The 19982-nt window shown below is 40.9% G+C and overlaps 1 protein-coding gene across 10 annotated transcripts in view; it reads left to right on the forward strand.

The window, feature by feature from the left end:
* Window positions 1-19982, forward strand: part of LOC144295641 (phosphatidylinositol 3,4,5-trisphosphate 3-phosphatase TPTE2-like) — a 174220-nt gene that overhangs the window by 43651 nt on the left and 110587 nt on the right. For 5 of the 10 annotated variants that reach the window (XM_077867923.1, XM_077867922.1, XM_077867921.1 and 2 more), the window contains 5 exons: window positions 2887-2940; window positions 3986-4039; window positions 4819-4869; window positions 5758-5811; window positions 6658-6711. In XM_077867923.1, coding sequence (XP_077724049.1) covers window positions 2887-2940; window positions 3986-4039; window positions 4819-4869; window positions 5758-5811; window positions 6658-6711 — 267 coding nt within the window. The remainder of the gene's footprint in view (window positions 1-2886; window positions 2941-3985; window positions 4040-4818; window positions 4870-5757; window positions 5812-6657; window positions 6712-19982) is intronic. The other 5 variants (XM_077867925.1, XM_077867927.1, XM_077867928.1 and 2 more) reach the window with 5 other exon arrangements.

Genomic DNA, 19982 nt, shown 5'->3' on the forward strand with positions numbered 1-19982 from the left:
TCTTATAAGGTTGGTTTAGTGATGATTAATTAGTTTAACTTTTGTTTGTCTGGGAAACTCTTGATATCTCCTTCTATTCTGAATGATAGCATTGTTAGATAGAGTACTCTTGGTTGCAAGTTTTTTTTTTCTTTCAGCACTTTGAATATATCAACCACTCTCTTCAGCCTGCAAAATTTCTGCTTAAAAGATCAGTTAATAGTTGTATGGGATTTCTTTTGTATGTAACTGTTTACTTTTCTCTTTCTGTTTAAAAATTCTCTATAACAATTTTTTTTTGCCATTTTAATTACTACGCATCTTGATGTGGACCTCCTTGAGTTGATATTGTTGAGGGCTCTATGCCTCCCTCCTGGATCTGGATTTCTGGATTTCCTCCTTAAGGTTAGGGAAGTTTTCCACATTATTTCTTCAGATAAATTTTCTGCCCCCTTTTGTCTCTCTTTACCCTTTTGGAATCCTTATAATGTGAATGTTATGCTTGATGATGGCATTGAGTTCTCTTAATATATTCCCATTTTTATTATTGTTTTCTTTCCTCTCTCATATTCAGATTGATTGGTTTGCATTGCTCTGTCCTCCAGGTTGCTGATCCATTTCTCTTCCTTTAGTACATACTCCCTCTAACGTGTTTTTAATCTCAGCTGCTGAATTTTTCATTTTGATTGGTTCTGTTTTATGATTGCTTTCTCTTTTTTGAAGGTCCTACTGAAGTCCTGCACTCTTTTCTCAAGTCCAATGAGTGTCTTTATGACAATTACTTTATATTCTCTATTAGGCATGTTACTAATCTCTGTTCTGTTTAGCTCTCTTGCTGTGATATTTGTCCTGTTTTTTCATTTATGACATATTCCTTTGTCTTCTCCTTTTTGTATATTTTTTATTGGAGTTCAATTTGCCAACATATAGTATAACACCCAGTGCTCATCCCATCAAGCGCTCCCCTCAGTGCCTGTCACCCAGTCACCCCATTCCCTTGCCCACCTCCCCTTCCACTACCCCTTGTTCATTTCCCAGAGTTAGGAGTCTCTCATGTTCTGTCACCCTCTCTGATATTCCCCACTCATTTTCTCTCTTTTCCCCTTTAATCACTTTCACTATTTTTTATATTCCCCAAATGAATGAGACCATATAATGTTTGTCCTTCTTTGATTGACTTACTTCACTCAGCATAATACCCTCCAGTTCCATCCACGTTGAAGCAATTGGTGGGTATTTGTCGTTTCTAATGGCTGAGTAATATTGCACTGTGTATATAGACCACATCTTCTTTATCCATTCATCTTTCAATGGACACTGAGGCTTCTTCCATAGTTTGGCTATTGTGGACATTGCTGCCATAAACTCTCATTTGTCTATATCTGTTTCCATGTGTCAGGAAAGTAGCTACATGTTCTGCTCTTGAAGAGGTCCAGTGGTGTGCTGCAATGCAGTGTCCCATTCACCAGAACCTGGAACTTCAGGGTTGTCTTCTATGTGTTGTGTATGCCTTACTATTGTGGCTGAGCTGTGTTTACCTTTAGTCCAGTCATCTGCAATGGCTCTCTTTGCCTGTTGTGGGCAGGGATTTTTCCCTGTGTTATTAATGGGCCAGTCTGGGGCCACCTTGGGCTTGAGTTGAGTTAGAACAGGCATTGCCAGAGTTGCTGTAGGACCAAATTGCAAGGTACTCTCTCTAGTTGTCCCCTGAAAAGCTTTTGTTGGTGGGCAGGGCTGCAGTTAGATCAGATGTCTATCCCCAGCCTAGTGCTGGGCTACAGTTAAACTGCTATGTGTGATTATCTTTCCCTCTCCTCAGGGCAAGAGTTACTTTGGAGTGGTGCTGGCACCTGTCAGGGCTGCTTCCATACTGTTTGTGACTCAGCTTTGGAGGGGCTCCTGCTATAGATAGTCTGCAGGACAATGTGAGAGAGAGGCACTTGGTCTGCAATGGTCTAGTATGGAAGGGCACCTACAGCCACTCAAGAAAAACTCCTGCCCAGTCTGGGATGGTGATGACACATCAGCAAGAGAACAGAGGTACAGGACACACTGCTAGTAAGCTAGGTATAGAGTGTGCTGCACTGGTTCCCACAGGTGTCCATGTAGCTTGGCTGGGAGGTTGGGGAGGGAAATAGCACCTGCCAGCACTTCTGTTCTTTGAGACGTTTCCCAAAGGTCCCTTCCTCTCCACCACATGCTCTCACATTAGTAAATAAATCTTCCTGTATACCACAGGTGTTTTTCAAACTGCTGTGTCAATGCTCTATCTCTGGGAGCTCTTTGTTGTGCTGTTTCTCTAAGGGCAGGACTTAGTTACATATTGCCGTCCAGCTCTCCCAGTGCTGGGCCCACTGATTTTTTTAAAGTTCCAGGTGTTAAGTCCCACTGATTGTAAGAACTCGTGAAGTTGAACCCCTCTGATTTTCAAAGCCTAATGTTGTAGCGATTTGTCTTCCCTGTCCATGTTTCCCATGTCTGGGGTGCCTGGTGTGAAGTCTTCTCTACATTCTCCATGCCCACCACATCCTTTACTCCCATGGGGAGTCCTGTGGGTCCATTTAGCTCCTGACTTTGTCTCTGCCCTCTTTGATGTGCACCCTCCTCTACATTTAGGAGTGGAGAGACTGTTTTGCCACTCTCAGGTTATTTTGGCAGTTATTTATACTGATGCAGCTGTTATCTAGGTGTATCCATGAAATGAGGTGGACATAGGATCATCATATTCCACCATCTTGTCCAGAAGTCTAAAGCATTATTTCTAATAAAAATGACATAGCAGATTCAATTTACTGATACATGAATTTTTAAAGATCAACCAGCTCATAAGTATAGAGTATAATTGGGCAGAAAAAAGTAACTCTAGAATTACGTGGTATCTGACCATGTACCTTTTTAATCCTTTAGCCCAAACCATCATGAATTGGCATCAGACTCCTATGAGGAAGTCAGCAATGAAATGTGAGATTGAAAAGCATAAAGATATATATAAACATATATAATAATACATATATATACATACACATAGTCCTAGCAGCATAAAAACACATATACTCATACATAAGCACATATACAGAAAGACAACACAAAGAAATAGAGATTGAGATTTGTCAAATTCACTCTCAGGAGCATTCAAAGCAATACAGAGTATCTGATACTGTTTCTAAGTCTTCTCATAATAACATCTGATAACTCTTTTATCTTGTTCAGATTCACTTAAATAAAAGAGGACCAAGTCATGAAAGAAATGCTTCTTCCTCTAAGTATGTTTATTACCCTTAGTTAGTAGCAGCCAAACCCTTAAGAAATTATCATATTGCCTATATATGAGATTCTGCTAGGGTAGGCCAAGAAAGGACAGAATGGTATTTGAAACAAGGAGGAGTCAGCAGTGGACAGAGCAATGGAGCGAGTCCTCAGCAAAAAGAATGAAGGTAATACACTGGATGTGTCCATGAATCTCCAGAGTTCTGCTACTGCATTAAGCTGATCCTTCTATCCCAAATGCACCACCATACTGGGGGAAGCCTCTGTTTCAGGTTTTTAGTTACTTGACCCTGTTTGAGGGGAAGGAAATACCTCCATGAAGCATGAAGAGTAAGCAGGTGATGGAGGGAATCACCAAGCACAAAGCACAAAATTAGTTGAGGTCAAAGGGATATATACCTATATCCCTATACCTAGATACCTATAACTTTACAAGCTAAAGTTGAAATAAAATAAGTTCCACCACCAAAGATAGTTACACATTGGGTTAGGATAATAATGAAGAACACTTTTTACCCAAATTTCAATGTGTTAACTACTCATGGGCACAAGTTAATCATTACTACTATATAAACCTCATTTATAATATAAACTGACACACTAAGTTCCAGGTTATTGATTTGCACTTGGATTTTTAAAAATATATTAATTCATATCACAGATTAATTATAGCTTTTTGAGTGGGAGAAAGTGTATCTAGAATTACATATGTTGTCTATGTACCTTTTTTATTCTTTAGCCCTACCCCAAGTGAATTGACATTGGAAACCTATGAGGAATTCTCCAATGAAATGTGAGATTTGAATGCATAAATTTTAAATTATATGTACAATCTCAACACATACATGCATAAAACAATAAAGAAAAATTTGTAAATTTACTATCAGGAGCATCCATGGCAATAGAGTAGCTTCAATACTACTTCTAAGCCCTCATTATATGTAGGTAACTTTCTTTTCTTTTTTTTCCTTTTTTTCTTTTTCTTTCTTTTTCTTTCTTTTTCTTTCTTTCTTTTTCTTTTTCTTTCTCTTTTCTTTCTTTCTTTCTTTCTTTCTTTCTTTCTTTCTTTCTTTCTTTCTTTCTTTCTCTTTTCTTTCTTTTTTTTTGATTTGTTGAATAAAAGAGGAAGTCCTAAGAGGAATGCTTTTTCCCCTGAGTAGGTTTATCTCCTTTAGTAGCAGCCAAAACCTTAGATGAAAGTAAAGAGAAGAGAAAAGGGCCTGAGAACCAGGAATTTAAAAGAATAAGATGGTTGGTTGCTTCCAAACTGAAGCTGAATTTGAAATAAATTCTATGATAAAAAGCTGTTAGACACTGGGATTAGGGTGATGGTATAGAACTTCTTATAGATTGATGTATTAATTATTTATAGGACTAAGTTATTAGCATCATATGTAATGCCTCATTTCTAATGAAACATGATTAGAAATGGTTCATTTAGGTAATATGTACATGAATTTTTAAAGGCTGAGTAATTAATAAGTATAGAACAATTGTAAGTATATTTAAATGGAAAAAAGTCAGTCTAGCATTATGTGTAGTGTCTGACTATGTGTCTCTTTAATCCTTTAGCACTGCCCTGTCTGAATTGATAGCACAGAGCTATGACACCACCAGTAAAATGTGAGATATAAATGAAAAAGATAAATATATATTTATATGGACATATATGTACATATGTATTTATAACAACACAGACACATACATAAATATAAATACAATGAATTAAAGGGATGACGTTTCCAAATGCATTCTTAAGAGCATCCATGACCATACCTTGACTATTTCTAAAGCTTCTCACTTTAGCACCTATAGATAACTTTCTTTCCTGGATATAGTTGGATTAAAGAGGAACAAGTCATAAGAGGACTCCTTCTTCTTCCTAGTGATGACCAGCCAAAACCTCCTGGAGATTTCCGGAGTGCCTGTATATGAGACTTACTAGATTGGGTGAAGAAAGGACAGGATGCTATTTAAGACAAAGAATGGAGGAGCCCTCAGCAGAAAGAAAGGAGCTAATCAAATCTGGTTCTTTCACTTTCCAGAGTTCTGCCACCATGTGAGGCTACTGCCCCAAACCTGTAGTCACATGGAGGGAGCCCCTGCCTCAGGCCTGCCAGTTACTTGACATTACCTGAGGGCAGGGAAGGCAAGCATGGGAGGTGAAAGAGGGACTAGAGAAGCAGGAAACTGAGCAGGAAAGAAGAATATATGCCTGCAAATTAAGGTTGAATTTGAGACAAATTCTACCATTGAAGGCTGTTACATACTAGCCAGGTTCAGTAGTAAAGATCTGTATTTGATTCTTGAATCATTCATGTTTTTGTTAGGTCTATAATACTTATTACAAACATACAAATCTTCATTTCTAAGGTTCAATAACTGACTTGCATGTGAATTTTTTCCGTGACAGGAGTTTATAAGTTCAAGAGTAATCGTAGCTAATTTGAACAAAAAAAGTAGGTCTAAAAGTCCTAGGGTATCTTACTGTGTCTGTTTTTAATCCTTTAGTCCTGCCCTGAGTGAATTGACAGCAGTATCCTCTGAAGGACTCTCCAGTGCACAGTGAGCTATGATGAGTACATTACATAGATATGTATCTGTACACACACACACATACATTGAGATTTGGGATGTTCACTCTCAGGATCATGCATGGGAATACAGAGTTCCCCTGATACTGTTTGTAAAGTCTTCTCATGATAAGCTTCTATTTTGAACATAGGTGGGAAAAGATGAACAGATCCTAGAGGGAATCTTTTTAATCCTAGTATTTATTTGTCCATCCTTAATTATTGTGGATGAGTCTCTACTAGAATGGGCAAGAGAGGAGGAAAATTTATTTGGAGCCAGGAGAAATCAGCATAAAGAATGGAGCTAATAGACCCTGGATCCTCACCCTTCAGAGCTCTGCCCCCATGTGACGTTGGTGCCCCAAACCTACCACCATACTGAAAGGAGCCTCTGCCTCAGGTCTTTAGTCACTTGACCCTGTCTGAGGGGCAGGAAAAGACATCCAGGAAGCATGAAGAGTAAGCAGGTGACGAAAGGAATTAAGAATCAGGAAATTAGTTGGGGTCAAAGGAATATGTCCCTATAAACTGAAACTGAATTTGAAGTAAATTCTATTGCAAAGGGCTGTTTACACATTGAGATTAAGGTAATAGTAAAGAACTTCTTATAGATTGATACATTAATTATATGTAGGCCTAAGATAGTCAAGGGCACCTTACATAAAGCCTCATTCATTTCTAATCAAAAATGACCTACCAAGTTCATTTAGGTGATATATACATGAATTTTTAAAGATGACCAGTCCATAAGTATAGAGAAGTTACAGCTATTTAAATAGAAAGAAGTCAGTCTAGCATTACGTGTGGTGTTTGACTATGTGCCTCTTTAATCCTTTAGCACTGCTCTGACTGAATTGAAATCAGACAACTATGAGGAAGTCATCAGTGAAATGTGAGATATAAATGAATAAGCATAAATATATATTTATATGGACATTTATGTACATATGTATTTATATACTTGTATTGACACAGACCCACAAAGACACATACACAAACAGCAGGAATCCATCAAAATCCCAGAGGAGAGCTTTGGCAGCAACCTCTTTGACCTTGGCTGCAGCAACTTCTCATGAGACATGACTACAAAGGCAAGAGAAACAAAAGTAAAAATGAGCTATTGGGACTTCATCAAGATATAAAGCTTTTGCACAGCAAAAGAATCAATCAACAAAACTAAAAGGCAACCTACAGAATGGGAGAAGATATTTGCAAATGTCTTCTCAGATAAAGGGCTACTATCCAAAGTCTGTGAAGAACTTACCAAACTCAACACCCATAAACAAAAAAATCTGGTCAAGAAATGTTCGGTAGACATGAACAGACATTTCACTAAAGAAGATACATAAATGGCCAATAGACACACAAAAAAATGCTCAACATCCCTTGGCATCAGGGAAATACAAATCAAAAGCACAATGAGATACCACCTAACGCCAGTCATAATGGCTAAAATTAACTCAGGAAACAACAGATATTGGTGAAGATGTGGAAAGGGGAACCCTCTTGTACTGTTTGTAGGAATGCAAACTGGTGCAGCCACTCTGGAAAACAGTATGAAGAGTCCTCAAAAAGTTAAAATAGAGCTACCCTACAACCCAGCAATTGCACTAATAGTTATTTATCCAAAGAATACATAGTGATTTGAAGGGGCACATGCACTCCAATGTATAGCAGTTCACAATAGCCAAACTATGGCAAGAGCCCAGATGTCCATCAACAGATGAATGGATGAAAAGGACATGATATGTACTCAGCCATAAAAAAGAATGACATCTTAACCATTTGCAATGACATGGATGGAACTAAAGGATATTTTGCTAAGCAAAATAAGTCTGTCAGAGAAAGACAAATACCAAATGATTTCACTCATATGTGGAGTTTAAGAAACAAAACAGATGAACATAGGGGAAGGGAAGGGAAGGGAAAATAAGAGGAAAACAGGGAGACAAACCATAGAGACTCTTAACTAAAGGGAACAAACTGAAGGTTGCAGGAGGGGAGGTGGGTGGGGAAATGGGATAACTGGGTGATGGGCATTAAGAAAGGCACTTGAAATAATGAGTACTGGGTGTTATATGCAACTGATGAATCACTGAATTCTACCTCTGAAATTAAAAAAAGAAAGAAATGATGTTTCCAAATACATTCTTAAGAGCATCCATGACCATACCTTGACTATTTCTAAAGCTTCTCACTTTAGCACCTATAGATAACTTTCTTTTCTGGATATAGTTGGATTAAAGAGGAACAAGTCATAAGAGGACTCCTTCTTCTTCCTAGTGATGACCAGCCAAAACCTCCTGAAGATTTCCGGAGTGCTTGTATATGAGACTTTACTCCATTGGGTGAAGAAGGGACAGGATGCTATTTAAGACAAAGAACAGGAGGTGGGGCAAGATAGCAGAAGAGTAGGATCCCCAAGTCACCTGTCCCCACCAAATTACCTAGGTAACTTTCAAATCATCCAAAAAACCTAAGAATTCGGCCTGAGATTTAAAGAGAAAACAAAAAACAAAAAACAAAAAACAAAAAACAAAAAAAAAAATAAAGAGAAAACAGCTGGAATGCTACAGTGAAAAGAGTTCACTCTTCTATCAAGGTAGGAATATGGGGGAAAGAAAGATATAAAGAAACAAAAGGCATCCAAGGGGGACGGGCCTGCGAGGAGCCAGGCTAAGGCCTCAGTGAGTGTCCACAGGACAGGAAAGCCCCGTCCATGGAGAAGCAGGAGCTTCACCAACCTTCCCAGATGGAAAGGCCCTCGCAGGGAGTTGGAGCAGGGCCCCAGGAGGGCGGGGATGCCCTCAGGCTCCCAGGGACAGTAACAGACACCTGCGCCCCTGAGAGAGTGTGCCACACCCCGAGGCCGAGCTCCCTAAAGGGCTGCAGCACGAGCCGGGCTGGACCTGGGAGCAGCTCGGAGGGGCTCAGGTGGTGGCTCCGTGCAGAGGGGGCTGCAGGGCCCCAGGAGCAGCTCGGGGGCTGCTCGGGCAGAGGCTCCGCACAGAGGGAGCTGTGCAGCCGCCAGCGCGATTCCAACAGCGCAGGCCCTGGAGCACAGGGCGCGGGGGACACAGCCCAAGATCCGGCGCTCTCCCTGGGACAAGCAGAGGCCAGGAGGGCACAGGACAGCCAGGACACCCCAGCCTCCGGGTGGCTCGGAGCTGAGCAGATCAGTGGCCCCCGCCCCCGGAGCATCAAGGCCTCTGCAGACTGAGAGCTCCAGAGTTACTGCGGGAGCTGACTCGAGGCCTGGAGAGCTGGCCGCTGCTACTGTTGTTGTTCCTCCTGGGGCCTCACAGGATAAACAACCCCTACTGCGCTTCACAGTGGCCTCACAGGATAAATAGGTTAAACAACTTTCACCGAGCCCTGCACCAGGCAGGGGCAGAGCAGCTCCCCCAAGTGCTGACACCTGAAAATCAGCACAGCAGGCCCCTCCCCCAGAAGACCAGCTAGACGGACAGGGGAAAAACAAATTATTGACCAAGCAGCACTGGAAAGTTCCAGGGGAAGGCGAGGGATTTACAGTATAAAGAATCAGAGGATACTACCTCTTGTTTTTTGTTTTTTTGATTTGTTTGCTTCCCCCCCCATTTTTATCTTCTCTTCTCTCTTTCCCACCCCCCCTTTTTTTTTTCTTTTCCTTTTCTTCTTTCTCTCCTCGCTTTTTCTGCTTTTCCCAATACAACTTGTTTTTGGCCACTCTGCACTGAGCAAAATGACTAGAAGGAAAAACTCATCTCAAAAGAAAGAATCAGAAACAGTCCTCTTGCCCACAGAGTTACAAAATTTGGATTACAATTCAATGACAGAAAACCAATTCAGAAGCACAATTATAAAGCTACTGGTGGCTCTAGAAAAAAGCATAAAGGACTCAAGAGACTTCATGACTGCAGAATTTAGATCTAATCAGGTAGAAATTAAAAATTAATTAAATAAGATGCAATCCAAACTAGAGGTCATTATGACAACGATTAACAAGGTAGAAGAACGAGTGAGTGACATAAAAGGGACAATTAAAAGATCATGAGGATAGATTAAGGGAAATAAGTGACAGCCTGAGGAAGAAAAATCTACAGTTAATTGGGGTTCCCGAGGGCACTGAAAGGGCCAGAGGGCCAGAATATGTATTTGAACAAATCATAGCTGAAAACTTCCCTAATCTGGGAAGGGAAACAGGCATTCAGATCCAGGAAATAGAGAGATCCCCCCCTAAAATCAACAAAAAACATTCAAAACCTCGACATTTAATAGTGAAGCTTGCAAATTCCAAAGATAAAGAGAAGACCCTTAAAGCAGCAAGAGACAAGGCATCCCTAACTTATACGGGGAGAAATATCAGATTAACAGCAGACCTCTCCACAGAGACCTGGCAAGCCAGAAAGGGCTGGAAGGATATATTCAGGGTCCTAAATGAGAAAAACATGCAGCCAAGAATACTTTATCCAGCGAGACTCTCATTTAGAATAGAAGGCTAGATAAAGAGCTTCCAAGATAGGCAGGAACTGAAAGAATATGTGACCACCAAACCAGCTCTGCAAGAAATTTTAAGGGGGACTCTTAAAATTCCTCTTTAAGAGGAAGTCCAATGGAACAATCCACAAAGACAGGGACTGAACAGGTATCATGATGACACTCACTTCTTATCTTTCAATAGAAACTCTGAGCGTGAATGGGCTTAATGACTCCATCAAAAGGTGCAGGGTTTCAGATTGGATAAAAAAAGCTGGACCCATCTATTTGCTGTCTACAAGAGACTCATTTTAGACCTAAGGACACCAGCAGCCTGAAAATAAAAGGTTGGATAATCATTTCCCATTCAAATGGTCCTCAAAAGAAAGCAGGGGTAGCCATTCTTATATCAGATAAACTAAAGTTTATCCCGAAGACTGCAGTGAGTGATGAAGAGGGACACTATATCATACCTAAAGGATCTATCCAATAAAGGAGGTATCCCTGGGTGGTGCAGCGGTTTAGCGCCTGCCTTTGGCCCAGGGCGCGATCCTGGAGATCCGGGATCGAATCCCATGTCAGGCTCCCAGTGCATGGAGCCTGCTTCTCCCTCTGCCTTTGTCTCTGCCTCTCTCTCTCTCACTGTGTGCCTATCATAAATTTTTTAAAAAAGGACTTAACAATCATCAATACATATGCCCCGAATGTGGGAGCTGCCAAATATACAATTAATAACCAAAGTTAAGACATACATAGATAATAATGCACTTATACTTGGTGACTTCAACGTAGAGCTTTCTACACTTGATAGGTCTTCTAAGCACAACATCTCCGAAGAAACGAGAGATTTAAATGATACACTGGACCAGATGGATTTCACAGATATCTACAGAACTTTACATCCAAACTCAACTGAATACACATTCTTCTCAAGTGCACATGGAACTTTCTCCAGAATAGACCACATACTGGGTCACATCAGGTCTTAACCAATACCAAAAGATTGAGATCATCCCATGCATATTCTCAGACCATAATGCCTTGAAACTAGAACAAAATCACAAGAAGTTTGGAAGGATTTCAAACACGTGGAGGTTAAAGACCATCCTGCTAAAAGACGAAAGGGTCAACCAGGAAATTAAGGAAGAATTAAAAAGATTCATGGAAACTAATGAGAGTGAAGATACAACTGTTCAAAATCTTTGGGATACAGCAAAAGCAGTCCTGAGGGGGAAATACATCGCAATACAAGCAGCCATTCAAAAACTGGAAAGAACTCAAATACAAAAGCTAACCTTACACCTAAAGGAGCTAGAGGAAAAACAGCAAATAGATCCTACACCCAGCAGAAGAAGACAGTTAATAAAGATTCAAGCAGAACTCAACGAAATTGAGACCATAAGAACTGTGGAAGAGATCAACAAAACCAGGAGTTTGTTCTTTGGAAGAATTAATAAGATAGATAAATAATTAGCCAGCCTTATTAAAAAGAAGAGAGAAGACTCAAATTAATAAAATCATGAATGAGAAAGCAGAGATCACTACCAACACCAAGGAAATACAAACGATTTTAAAAACATATGAACAGCTATATGCCAGTAAATTAGGCAATCTAGGAGAAATGGACGCATTTCTGGAAAGCCACAAACTACCAAAACTGGAACAGGAAGACAGAGAAAACCTGAACAGGCCAATAACCAGAGAGGAAATTGAAGCAGTCATCAAAAACCTCCCAAGATACAAAAGTCCAGGGCCAGATGGCTTCCATCAAACGTTTAAAGAAGAAACCATACCCATTCTACTAAAGCTGTTCGGAAAGATAGAAAGAGATGGAGTACTTCCAAATTCGTTCTATGAGGCCAGCATCACCTTAATTCCAAAACCAGACAAAGACCCCACCAAAAAGGAGAATTATAGAACAATATCCCTGATGAACATGGATGCAAAAATTCTCAACAAGATACTGGCCAATAGGATCCAACAGTACATTAAGAAGATTACTCACCATGACCAAGTGGGATTTATCCCCGGGATGCAAGGCTGGTTCAACACTCGTAAAACAATGTGATTCATCATATCAGCAAGAGAAAAAAGAAGAACCATATGATCCTCTCAATAGATGCAGGGAAAGCATCTGACACAATACAGTATCCATCCTGATCAAAACTATTCAGGGTGTAGGGATAGAGGGAACATTCCTTTTTTTTTTAATAAAATAATTTTTTATTGGTGTTCAATTTACCAACATACAGAATAACACCCAGTGCTCATCCTGTCTAGTGTCCCCCTCAGTGCCTGTCACCCACTCACCCCCACCCCGCGCACTCCTCCCCTTCCACCACCCCTAGTTCGTTTCCCAGAGTTAGCAGTCTTTATGTTGTCTCCCTTTCTGATATTTCCCACACATTTCTTCTCCCTTCCCCTCTATTTCCTTTCACTAATATTTATTCCCCAAATGAATGAGACCATATAATGTTTGTCCTTCTCCGATTGACTTACTTCACTCAGCATAATACCCTCCAGTTCCATCCACGTTGAAGCAAATGGTCGGTATTTGTCGTTTCTAATGGCTGAGTAATAGTCCATTGTATACATAAACCACATCTTCTTTATCCATTCATCTTTCGATGGACACCGAGGCTCCTTCCACAGTTTGGCTATTGTGGACATTGCTGCTAGAAACATCGGGGTGCAGGTGTCCCGGCATTTCATTGCATCTGAATCTTTGGGGTAAATCCTCAACAGTGCAATTGCTGGGTCGTAGGGCAGGTCTATTTTTAACTCTTTGAGGAACCTCCACACAGTTTTCCAGAGTGGCTGCACCAGTTCACATTCCCACCAACAGAGTAAGAGGGTTCCCTTTTCTCCACATCCTCTCCAAAATTTGTTGTCCCTGCCTTGTTAATGTTCCCCATTCTCACTGGTGTGAGGTGGTATCTCATTGTGGTTTTGATTTGTATTTCCCTGATGGCAAGTGATGCAGAGCATTTTCTCATATGCATGTTGGCCATGTCTATGTCTTCCTCTGTGAGATTTCTCTTCATGTCTTTTTCCCATTTCATGATTGGATTGTTTGTTTATTTGGTGTTGAGTTTAAGAAGTTCTTTATAGATCTTAGAAACTAGCCCTTTATATGATAGGACATTTGCAAATATCTTCTCCCATTCTGTAGGTTGTCTTTGAGTTTGGTTGACTGTATCCTTTGCTGCGCAAAAGCTTCTTATCTTGATGAAGTCCCAATAGTTCATTTTTGCTTTTGTTACTTTTGCCTTCATGGATGTATCTTGCAAGAAGTTACTGTGGCCAGGTTCAAAAATGGTGTTGCCTGTGTTCTCCTCTAGGATTTTGATGGACTCTTGTCTCACATTTAGATCTTTCATCCATTTTGAGTTTATCTTTGTGTATGGTGCAAGGGAGTGGTCTAGTTTCATTCTTCTGCATGTGGATGTCCAATTTCCCCAGCACCATTTATTGAAGAGACTGTCTTATTTCCAATGGATGGTCTTTCCTCCTTTATCGAATATTAGTTGACCATAAAGTTCAGGGTCCACTTCTGGGTTCTCTATTCTGTTCCATTGATCTATGTGTCTGTTTTTGTGCCAGTACCACACTGTCTTGATGACCACAGCTTTGTAGTACAACCTGAAATCTGGCATTGTGATGCCCCCAGCTATGGTTTTCTTTTTTAATATTCCCCTGACTATTCAGGGTCTTTTTTGATTCCACACAAATCTTAAAATAATTTGTTCTAACTCTCTGAAGAAAGTCCATGGTATTTTGATAGGGAATACATTAAACGTGTACATTGCCCTGGGTAACATTGACATTTTCACAATATTAATTCTGCCAATCCATGAGCATGGAATATTTTTCCATCTCTTTGTGTCTTCTTCAATTTCTTTCAGAAGTGTTCTATAGTTTTTAGGGTATAGAACTTCTACGTCTTTGGTTAGGTTTTTTTCCTAGGTATCTTATGCTTTTGGGTGCAATTGTAAATGGGACTGACTCCTTAATTTCTGTTTCTTCAGTCTCATTGTTAGTGTATAGCAATGGCATTGATTTCAGGGCATTGATTTTGTATCCTGCCACGCTACCAAATTGCTTATGAGTTCTAGCAATCTTGGGGTGGAGGCTTTTGGGTTTTCTATGTAGAGTATCATGTCATCGGCAAAGAGGGAGAGTTTGACTTCTTCTTTGCCAATTTGAATAACTTTAATGTCTTTTTGTTGTCTGATTGCTGAGGGTAGGACTTCCAGTACTATGTTGAACAGCAGTGGTGAGAGTGGACATCCCTGTCTTGTTCCTGATCTTAGGGGAAAGGCTTCCAGTGTTTCCCCATTGAGAATGATATTTGCTATGGTCTTTTCATAGAGGGCTTTTAAGATGTTGAGGAATGTTCCCTCTATCCCTACACTCTGGAGAGTTTTGATCAGGAATGGATGCTGTATTTTGTCTAATGCTTTCTCTGCATCCAATGAGAGGATCATATGGTTCTTGGTTTTTCTCTTGCTGATATGATGAATCACATTGATTGTTTTACGAGTGTTGAACCAGCCTTGTGTCCCGGAGATAAATCCTACTTGGTCATGGTGAATAATTTTCTTTTTTTTTTTAATTTTCTTAATGTACTGTTGGATCCTATTGGCTAGTATCTTGTTGAGAATTTTTGCATCCATGTTCATCAGGGATATTAGTCTGTAATTCTCCTTTTTGGTGGGGTCTTTGTCTGGTTTTGGAATTAAGGTGATGCTGGACTCATAGAACGAATTTGGAAATGCTCCATCTCTTTCTATCTTTCCAAACAGCTTTAGTAGAATAGGCATGATTTCTTCTTTAAACGTTTGCTAGAATTCCGCTGGGAAGCCATCTGGCCCTGGACTCTTGTGTCTTGGGAGGTTTCTGATGACTGCTTCAATTTTCTCCCTGGTTATTGGCCTGTTCAGGTTTTCTATTTCTTCCTGTTCCAGTTTTGGTAGTTTCTGGCTTTCCAGGAATGCATCCATTTCTTCTAGATTGCCTAATTTATTGGCGTATAGCTGTTCATAATATTTTTTTAAAATCGTTTGTATTTCCTTGGTGTTGGTAGTGATCTCTCCTTTCTCATTCATAATTTATTAATTTGAGTCTTCTCTCTCTTCTTTTTAATAAGGCTGGCTAATGGTTTATCTATCTTATTAATTCTTTCAAAGAACCAACTCCTGGTTCTGTTGATCTGTTCCACAGTTCTTCTGGTCTCGATTATTTGAGTTCTGCTCGAATTTTAATTAACTCTCTTCTTCTGCTGGGCGTAGGGTCCATCTCCTGTTTTTTCTCTAGCTCTTTTATGTGTAAGGTTAGCTTTTGTATTTGAGTTCTTTCCAGTTTTTGAATGGCTGCTTGTATTGCGATGTATTTCCCCCTTAGTACTGCTTTTGCTGCATCCCAAAGATTTTGAACAGTTGTATCTTCATTCTCATTAGTTTCCATGAATCTTTTTAATTCTTCCTTAATTTCCTGGTTGACCCTTTCATCTTTTAGCAGGATGGTCCTTAACCTCCACGTGTTTGAGGTCCTTCCAAACTTCTTGTTGTGATTTAGTTCTAATTTCAAGGCATTATGGTCTGAGAATATGCAGGGGACGATCCCAATCTTTTGGTATCAGTTCAGACCCGATTTGTGACCCAGTATGTGGTCTATTCTGGAGAAAGTTCCATGTGCACTTGAGAAGAATGTGTATTCAGTTGAGTTTGGATGTAAAGTTCTGTAGATATCTGTGAAATCCATCTGGTCCAGTGTATCATTTAAAGCTCTCGTTTCTTTGGAGATGTTATGCTTAGAAGACCTATAGAGGGTAGAAAGAGCTAGATTGAAGTCACCAATTATAAGTGTATTATTATCTAATTATTTCTTCACTTTGGTTATTAATTGGTTTAAATATTTGGCAGCTCCCACATTCGGGGCATATATATTGAGGATTGTTAAGTCCTCTTTTTGGATAGATCCTTTAAGTATGAGATAGTGCCCCTCTTCATCTCTCACTACAGTCTTCGGGGTAAATTTTAGTTTATCTGATATAAGAATGGCTACCCCTGCTTTCTTTTGAGGGCCATTTGAATGGTAAATGGTTCTCCAACCTTTTATTTTCAGGTTGTAGGTGTCCTTCTGTCTAAAATGAGTCTCTTGTAGACAGCAAATAGATGGGTCCTGCCTATTTATCCAGTCTGAAACCCTGCACCTTTTGATGGAGTCATTAAGCCCGTTCACATTCAGAGTTACTATTGAAAGATATGAGTTTAGTGTCATCATGATATCTATTCAGTCCTTGTTTTTGTGGATTGTTCCACTGAACTTCTTCTTAAAGGGGAATTTTAAGAGTCCCCCTTAAAATTTCTTGCAGAGCTAGTTTGGAGGTCACATATTCTTTTAGTTCCTGCCTGTCTTGGAAGCTCTTTATCTCTCCTTCCATTTTGAATGAGAGCCTTGCTGGATAAAGTATTCTTGGTTGCATGTTCTTTTCATTTAGGACCCTGAATATATCGTGCCAGCCCTTTCTGGCCTGCCAGGTCTCTGTGGAGAGGTCTGCTGTTACCCTAATACTCCTCCCCATAAAAGTCAGAGATTTCTTGTCTCTTGCTGCTTTAAGGATTTTCTCTTTATCTTTGGAATTTGCAAGCTTCACTATTAAATGTCGAGGTGTTGAATGGTTTTTATTGATTTTAGGGAGGGATCTCTCTATTTCCTGGATCTGAATGCCTGTTTCCCTTCCCAGATTAGGAAAGTTTTCAGCTAGGATTTGTTCAAATACATATTATGGCCCTCTGGCCCTTTCGGCGCCCTCAGGAACCCCAATTAAACGTAGGTTTTTCTTCCTCAGGCTGTCATTTATTTCCCTTAATCTGTCTTCATGGTCTTTTAATTGTGTGTCTCTTTTTTCCTCAGTTTCCCTCTTTGCCATCAACTTGTCTTCTATGTCACTCACTCATTCTTCCACCTCGTTAACCCTCGTCGTTAGGACTTCTAGTTTGGATTGCATCTCATTCAATTGATTTTTAATTTCTGCCTGATTGGATCTAAATTCTGCTGCCATGAAGTCTCTTCAGTCCTTTATGCTTTTTTTCTGGAGCCACCAGTAGCTGTATAATAGTGCTTCTGAATTGGCTTTCTGACATTGAATTGTAATCCAGATTTTGTAACTCTGTGTGAGAGAGGACTGTTTGATTCTTTCTTTTGAGGTGATGTTTTCCTTCTAGTCATTTTGCTCAGTGCAGAGTGGCCAAAAACAAGTTGTATTGGTAAAAGGAGAAAAAGAGAGAGAGAGAAGGAAAGACAAGCGAAAAAGAAAAAAGAAAAAAGGAAGATAAAAGGAAAAAAGAGAAGAAAAAGAGAAAGAAAAAGAAAGGTGGAAAAAATGGGGGAAGCAGTAAGAAATCAAAAAGAAAAAAACAAGAAAAGAAAAAAACACGGGGGAGTATCTTGTGCTTTTGTATACTTTAAGTCCCTTGACTTCCCCTGGAACTTGTCCGGCTAGCTGGTCTTCTGGGGGAGGGGCCTCTTCTGCTGATTTTCAGGTGTTAGCACTTGGGGGAGCTGCTCAGCCCCTGCCTGGTGCAGGGCTCAGTGGGGGTTGTATACCCCGTGAAGCCGCAGGAGGAACAACCGCAGTGGCTGCGGCAGCTCTGGAGCCCTGGAGTCAGCTCCCGCAGTAACTACAGAGCTCTCCGTCTGCAGGGCCTAGAGGCTCCAGGGCGGGGCCGCTGATCTGCTCAGCTCAGGGCAGGAGCTTCCTTGCTGTCCTGGGCCCTCCCGGCCTCTGCCTGTCCCGCGGGGAGGCCGGATCCGGGCTGTCTGGCTCGAACTGCTCCGGAGCCTGCACTGTTGGATTCGGGCTCCTGCCACATAGCCCCCTGCGGAGCCGCCCCCGAGCCCCCCAGCTGCTCCCGCCCCGCAGCCCCCTCCGTGGAGCCGCCGCCCGAGCCCCCCCCGAGCTGCTCCGGGTCCCACCGTGCACACTGCAGCCCTTAGGGAGCTCGGCACACTCCCCCGGGGCGCAGGTGTCTGTTAGTGTCCCCGGGAGCACGAGGGCATCCCCGCCCTCCTGGGTCCTGCTCCAACTCCCTGCGCCCCTTTCCGCCCGGGAAGGTTGGTGCAGCTCTTGTTTCTCCGGACGGGGTTCTCCTGTCCTGGGGGCATTCGCCCCAGCCTCAGCCCAGCTCCTGGGGGGCCCCTCCCCCTTAGAGGCCTTTTGTTTCTTTATTTCTGATTCCCCGTCTTCCTACCTTGATAGAAGCGCGAACTCTTCTCACTGTAGCGTTTTAGCTGTTCTCTCTTTAAATCTCAGGCCGAATTCGTAGATTTTCAGGATGATTTGAAGGTTATCTAGGTAATTTGGTGGGGACAGGTGATTTGGGGACCCTACTCTTCCGCCATCTTTAGAGGGAACATTCCTCAGCATCTTAAAAGCCATCTATGAAAAGCCCACAGCAAATATCATTCTCAATGGGGAAGCCTTTCCCCTAAGATCAGGAACAAGACAGGGATGTCCACTCTCACCACTGCTATTCAACATAGTACTAGAAGTCCTAGCCTCAGCAATCAGACAACAAAAAGAAATCAAGGCATTCAAATTGGCAAAGAAGAAGTCAAACTCTCCCTCTTCGCCGATGACATGATACTCTACATAGAAAACCCAAAAGACTCCACCCCAAGATTGCTAGAACACATACAGCAATTTGGCAGTGTGGCAGGATATACCCAGCAATCAGTGGCATTTCTAAACACTGTCAATGAGACTGAAGAAAGAGAAATTAAGGAGCCAATCCCATTTACAATTGCACCCAAAGCATAAGATCCCTAGGAATAAACCTAACCAAAGAAGTAAAAGATCTATACCATAAAAACTACAGAACACTTCTGAAAGAAACTGAGGAAGACACAAAGAGATGGAAAAATATTCTATGCTCATGGTTTGGAAGAATTAATATTGTGAAAATGTCATTGCTACCCAGGGCAAGTTACACATTTAATGCAATCCCTATCAAAATACCATGGACTTTCTTCAGAGAGTTGGAACAAATCATCTTAAGATTTGTGTGAAATCAGAAAAGACCCCGAATAGCCAGGGGAATTTTAAAAAAAGAAAACCATAGCTGGGGGCATCACAATGCCAGATTTCAGGTTGTACTAGAAAGCAGTGGTCTTCAAGACAGTGTGGTACTGGCACAAAAACAGACACATAGATCAATGGAACAGAAGAGAGAATCCAGAAGTGGACTCTCAACTTTATGGCCAACTAATATTCGACAAAGGAGGAAAGACTATCCACTGGAAAAAAGACAGTCTCTTCAATAAATGGTGCTGGGAAAATTGGACATCCACATGCAGAAGAATGAAACTAGACCACTCCCTTGCACCATACACAAAGATAAACTCAAAATGGATGAAAGATCTAAATGTGAGACAAGAGTCCATCAAAATCCTAGAGGAGAACACAGGCAACACCTTTTTTGAACTTGGCCACAGTAACTTCTTGCAAGATACATCCATGAAGGCAAGAGAAACAAAATCAAAAAAGAACTATTGGCACTTCATCAAGATAAGAAGCTTTTTCACAGCAAAAGATACCGTCAACCAAACTCAAAGACAACCTACAGAATGGGAGAAGATATTTGCAAATGTCCTATCAGATAAAGGGCTAGTATCCAAGATCTATAAAGAACTTAATTAAAC

Source organism: Canis aureus, chromosome 24, assembly GCF_053574225.1.
Source record: "Canis aureus isolate CA01 chromosome 24, VMU_Caureus_v.1.0, whole genome shotgun sequence".
NCBI classification, from domain to species: domain Eukaryota; kingdom Metazoa; phylum Chordata; class Mammalia; order Carnivora; family Canidae; genus Canis; species Canis aureus.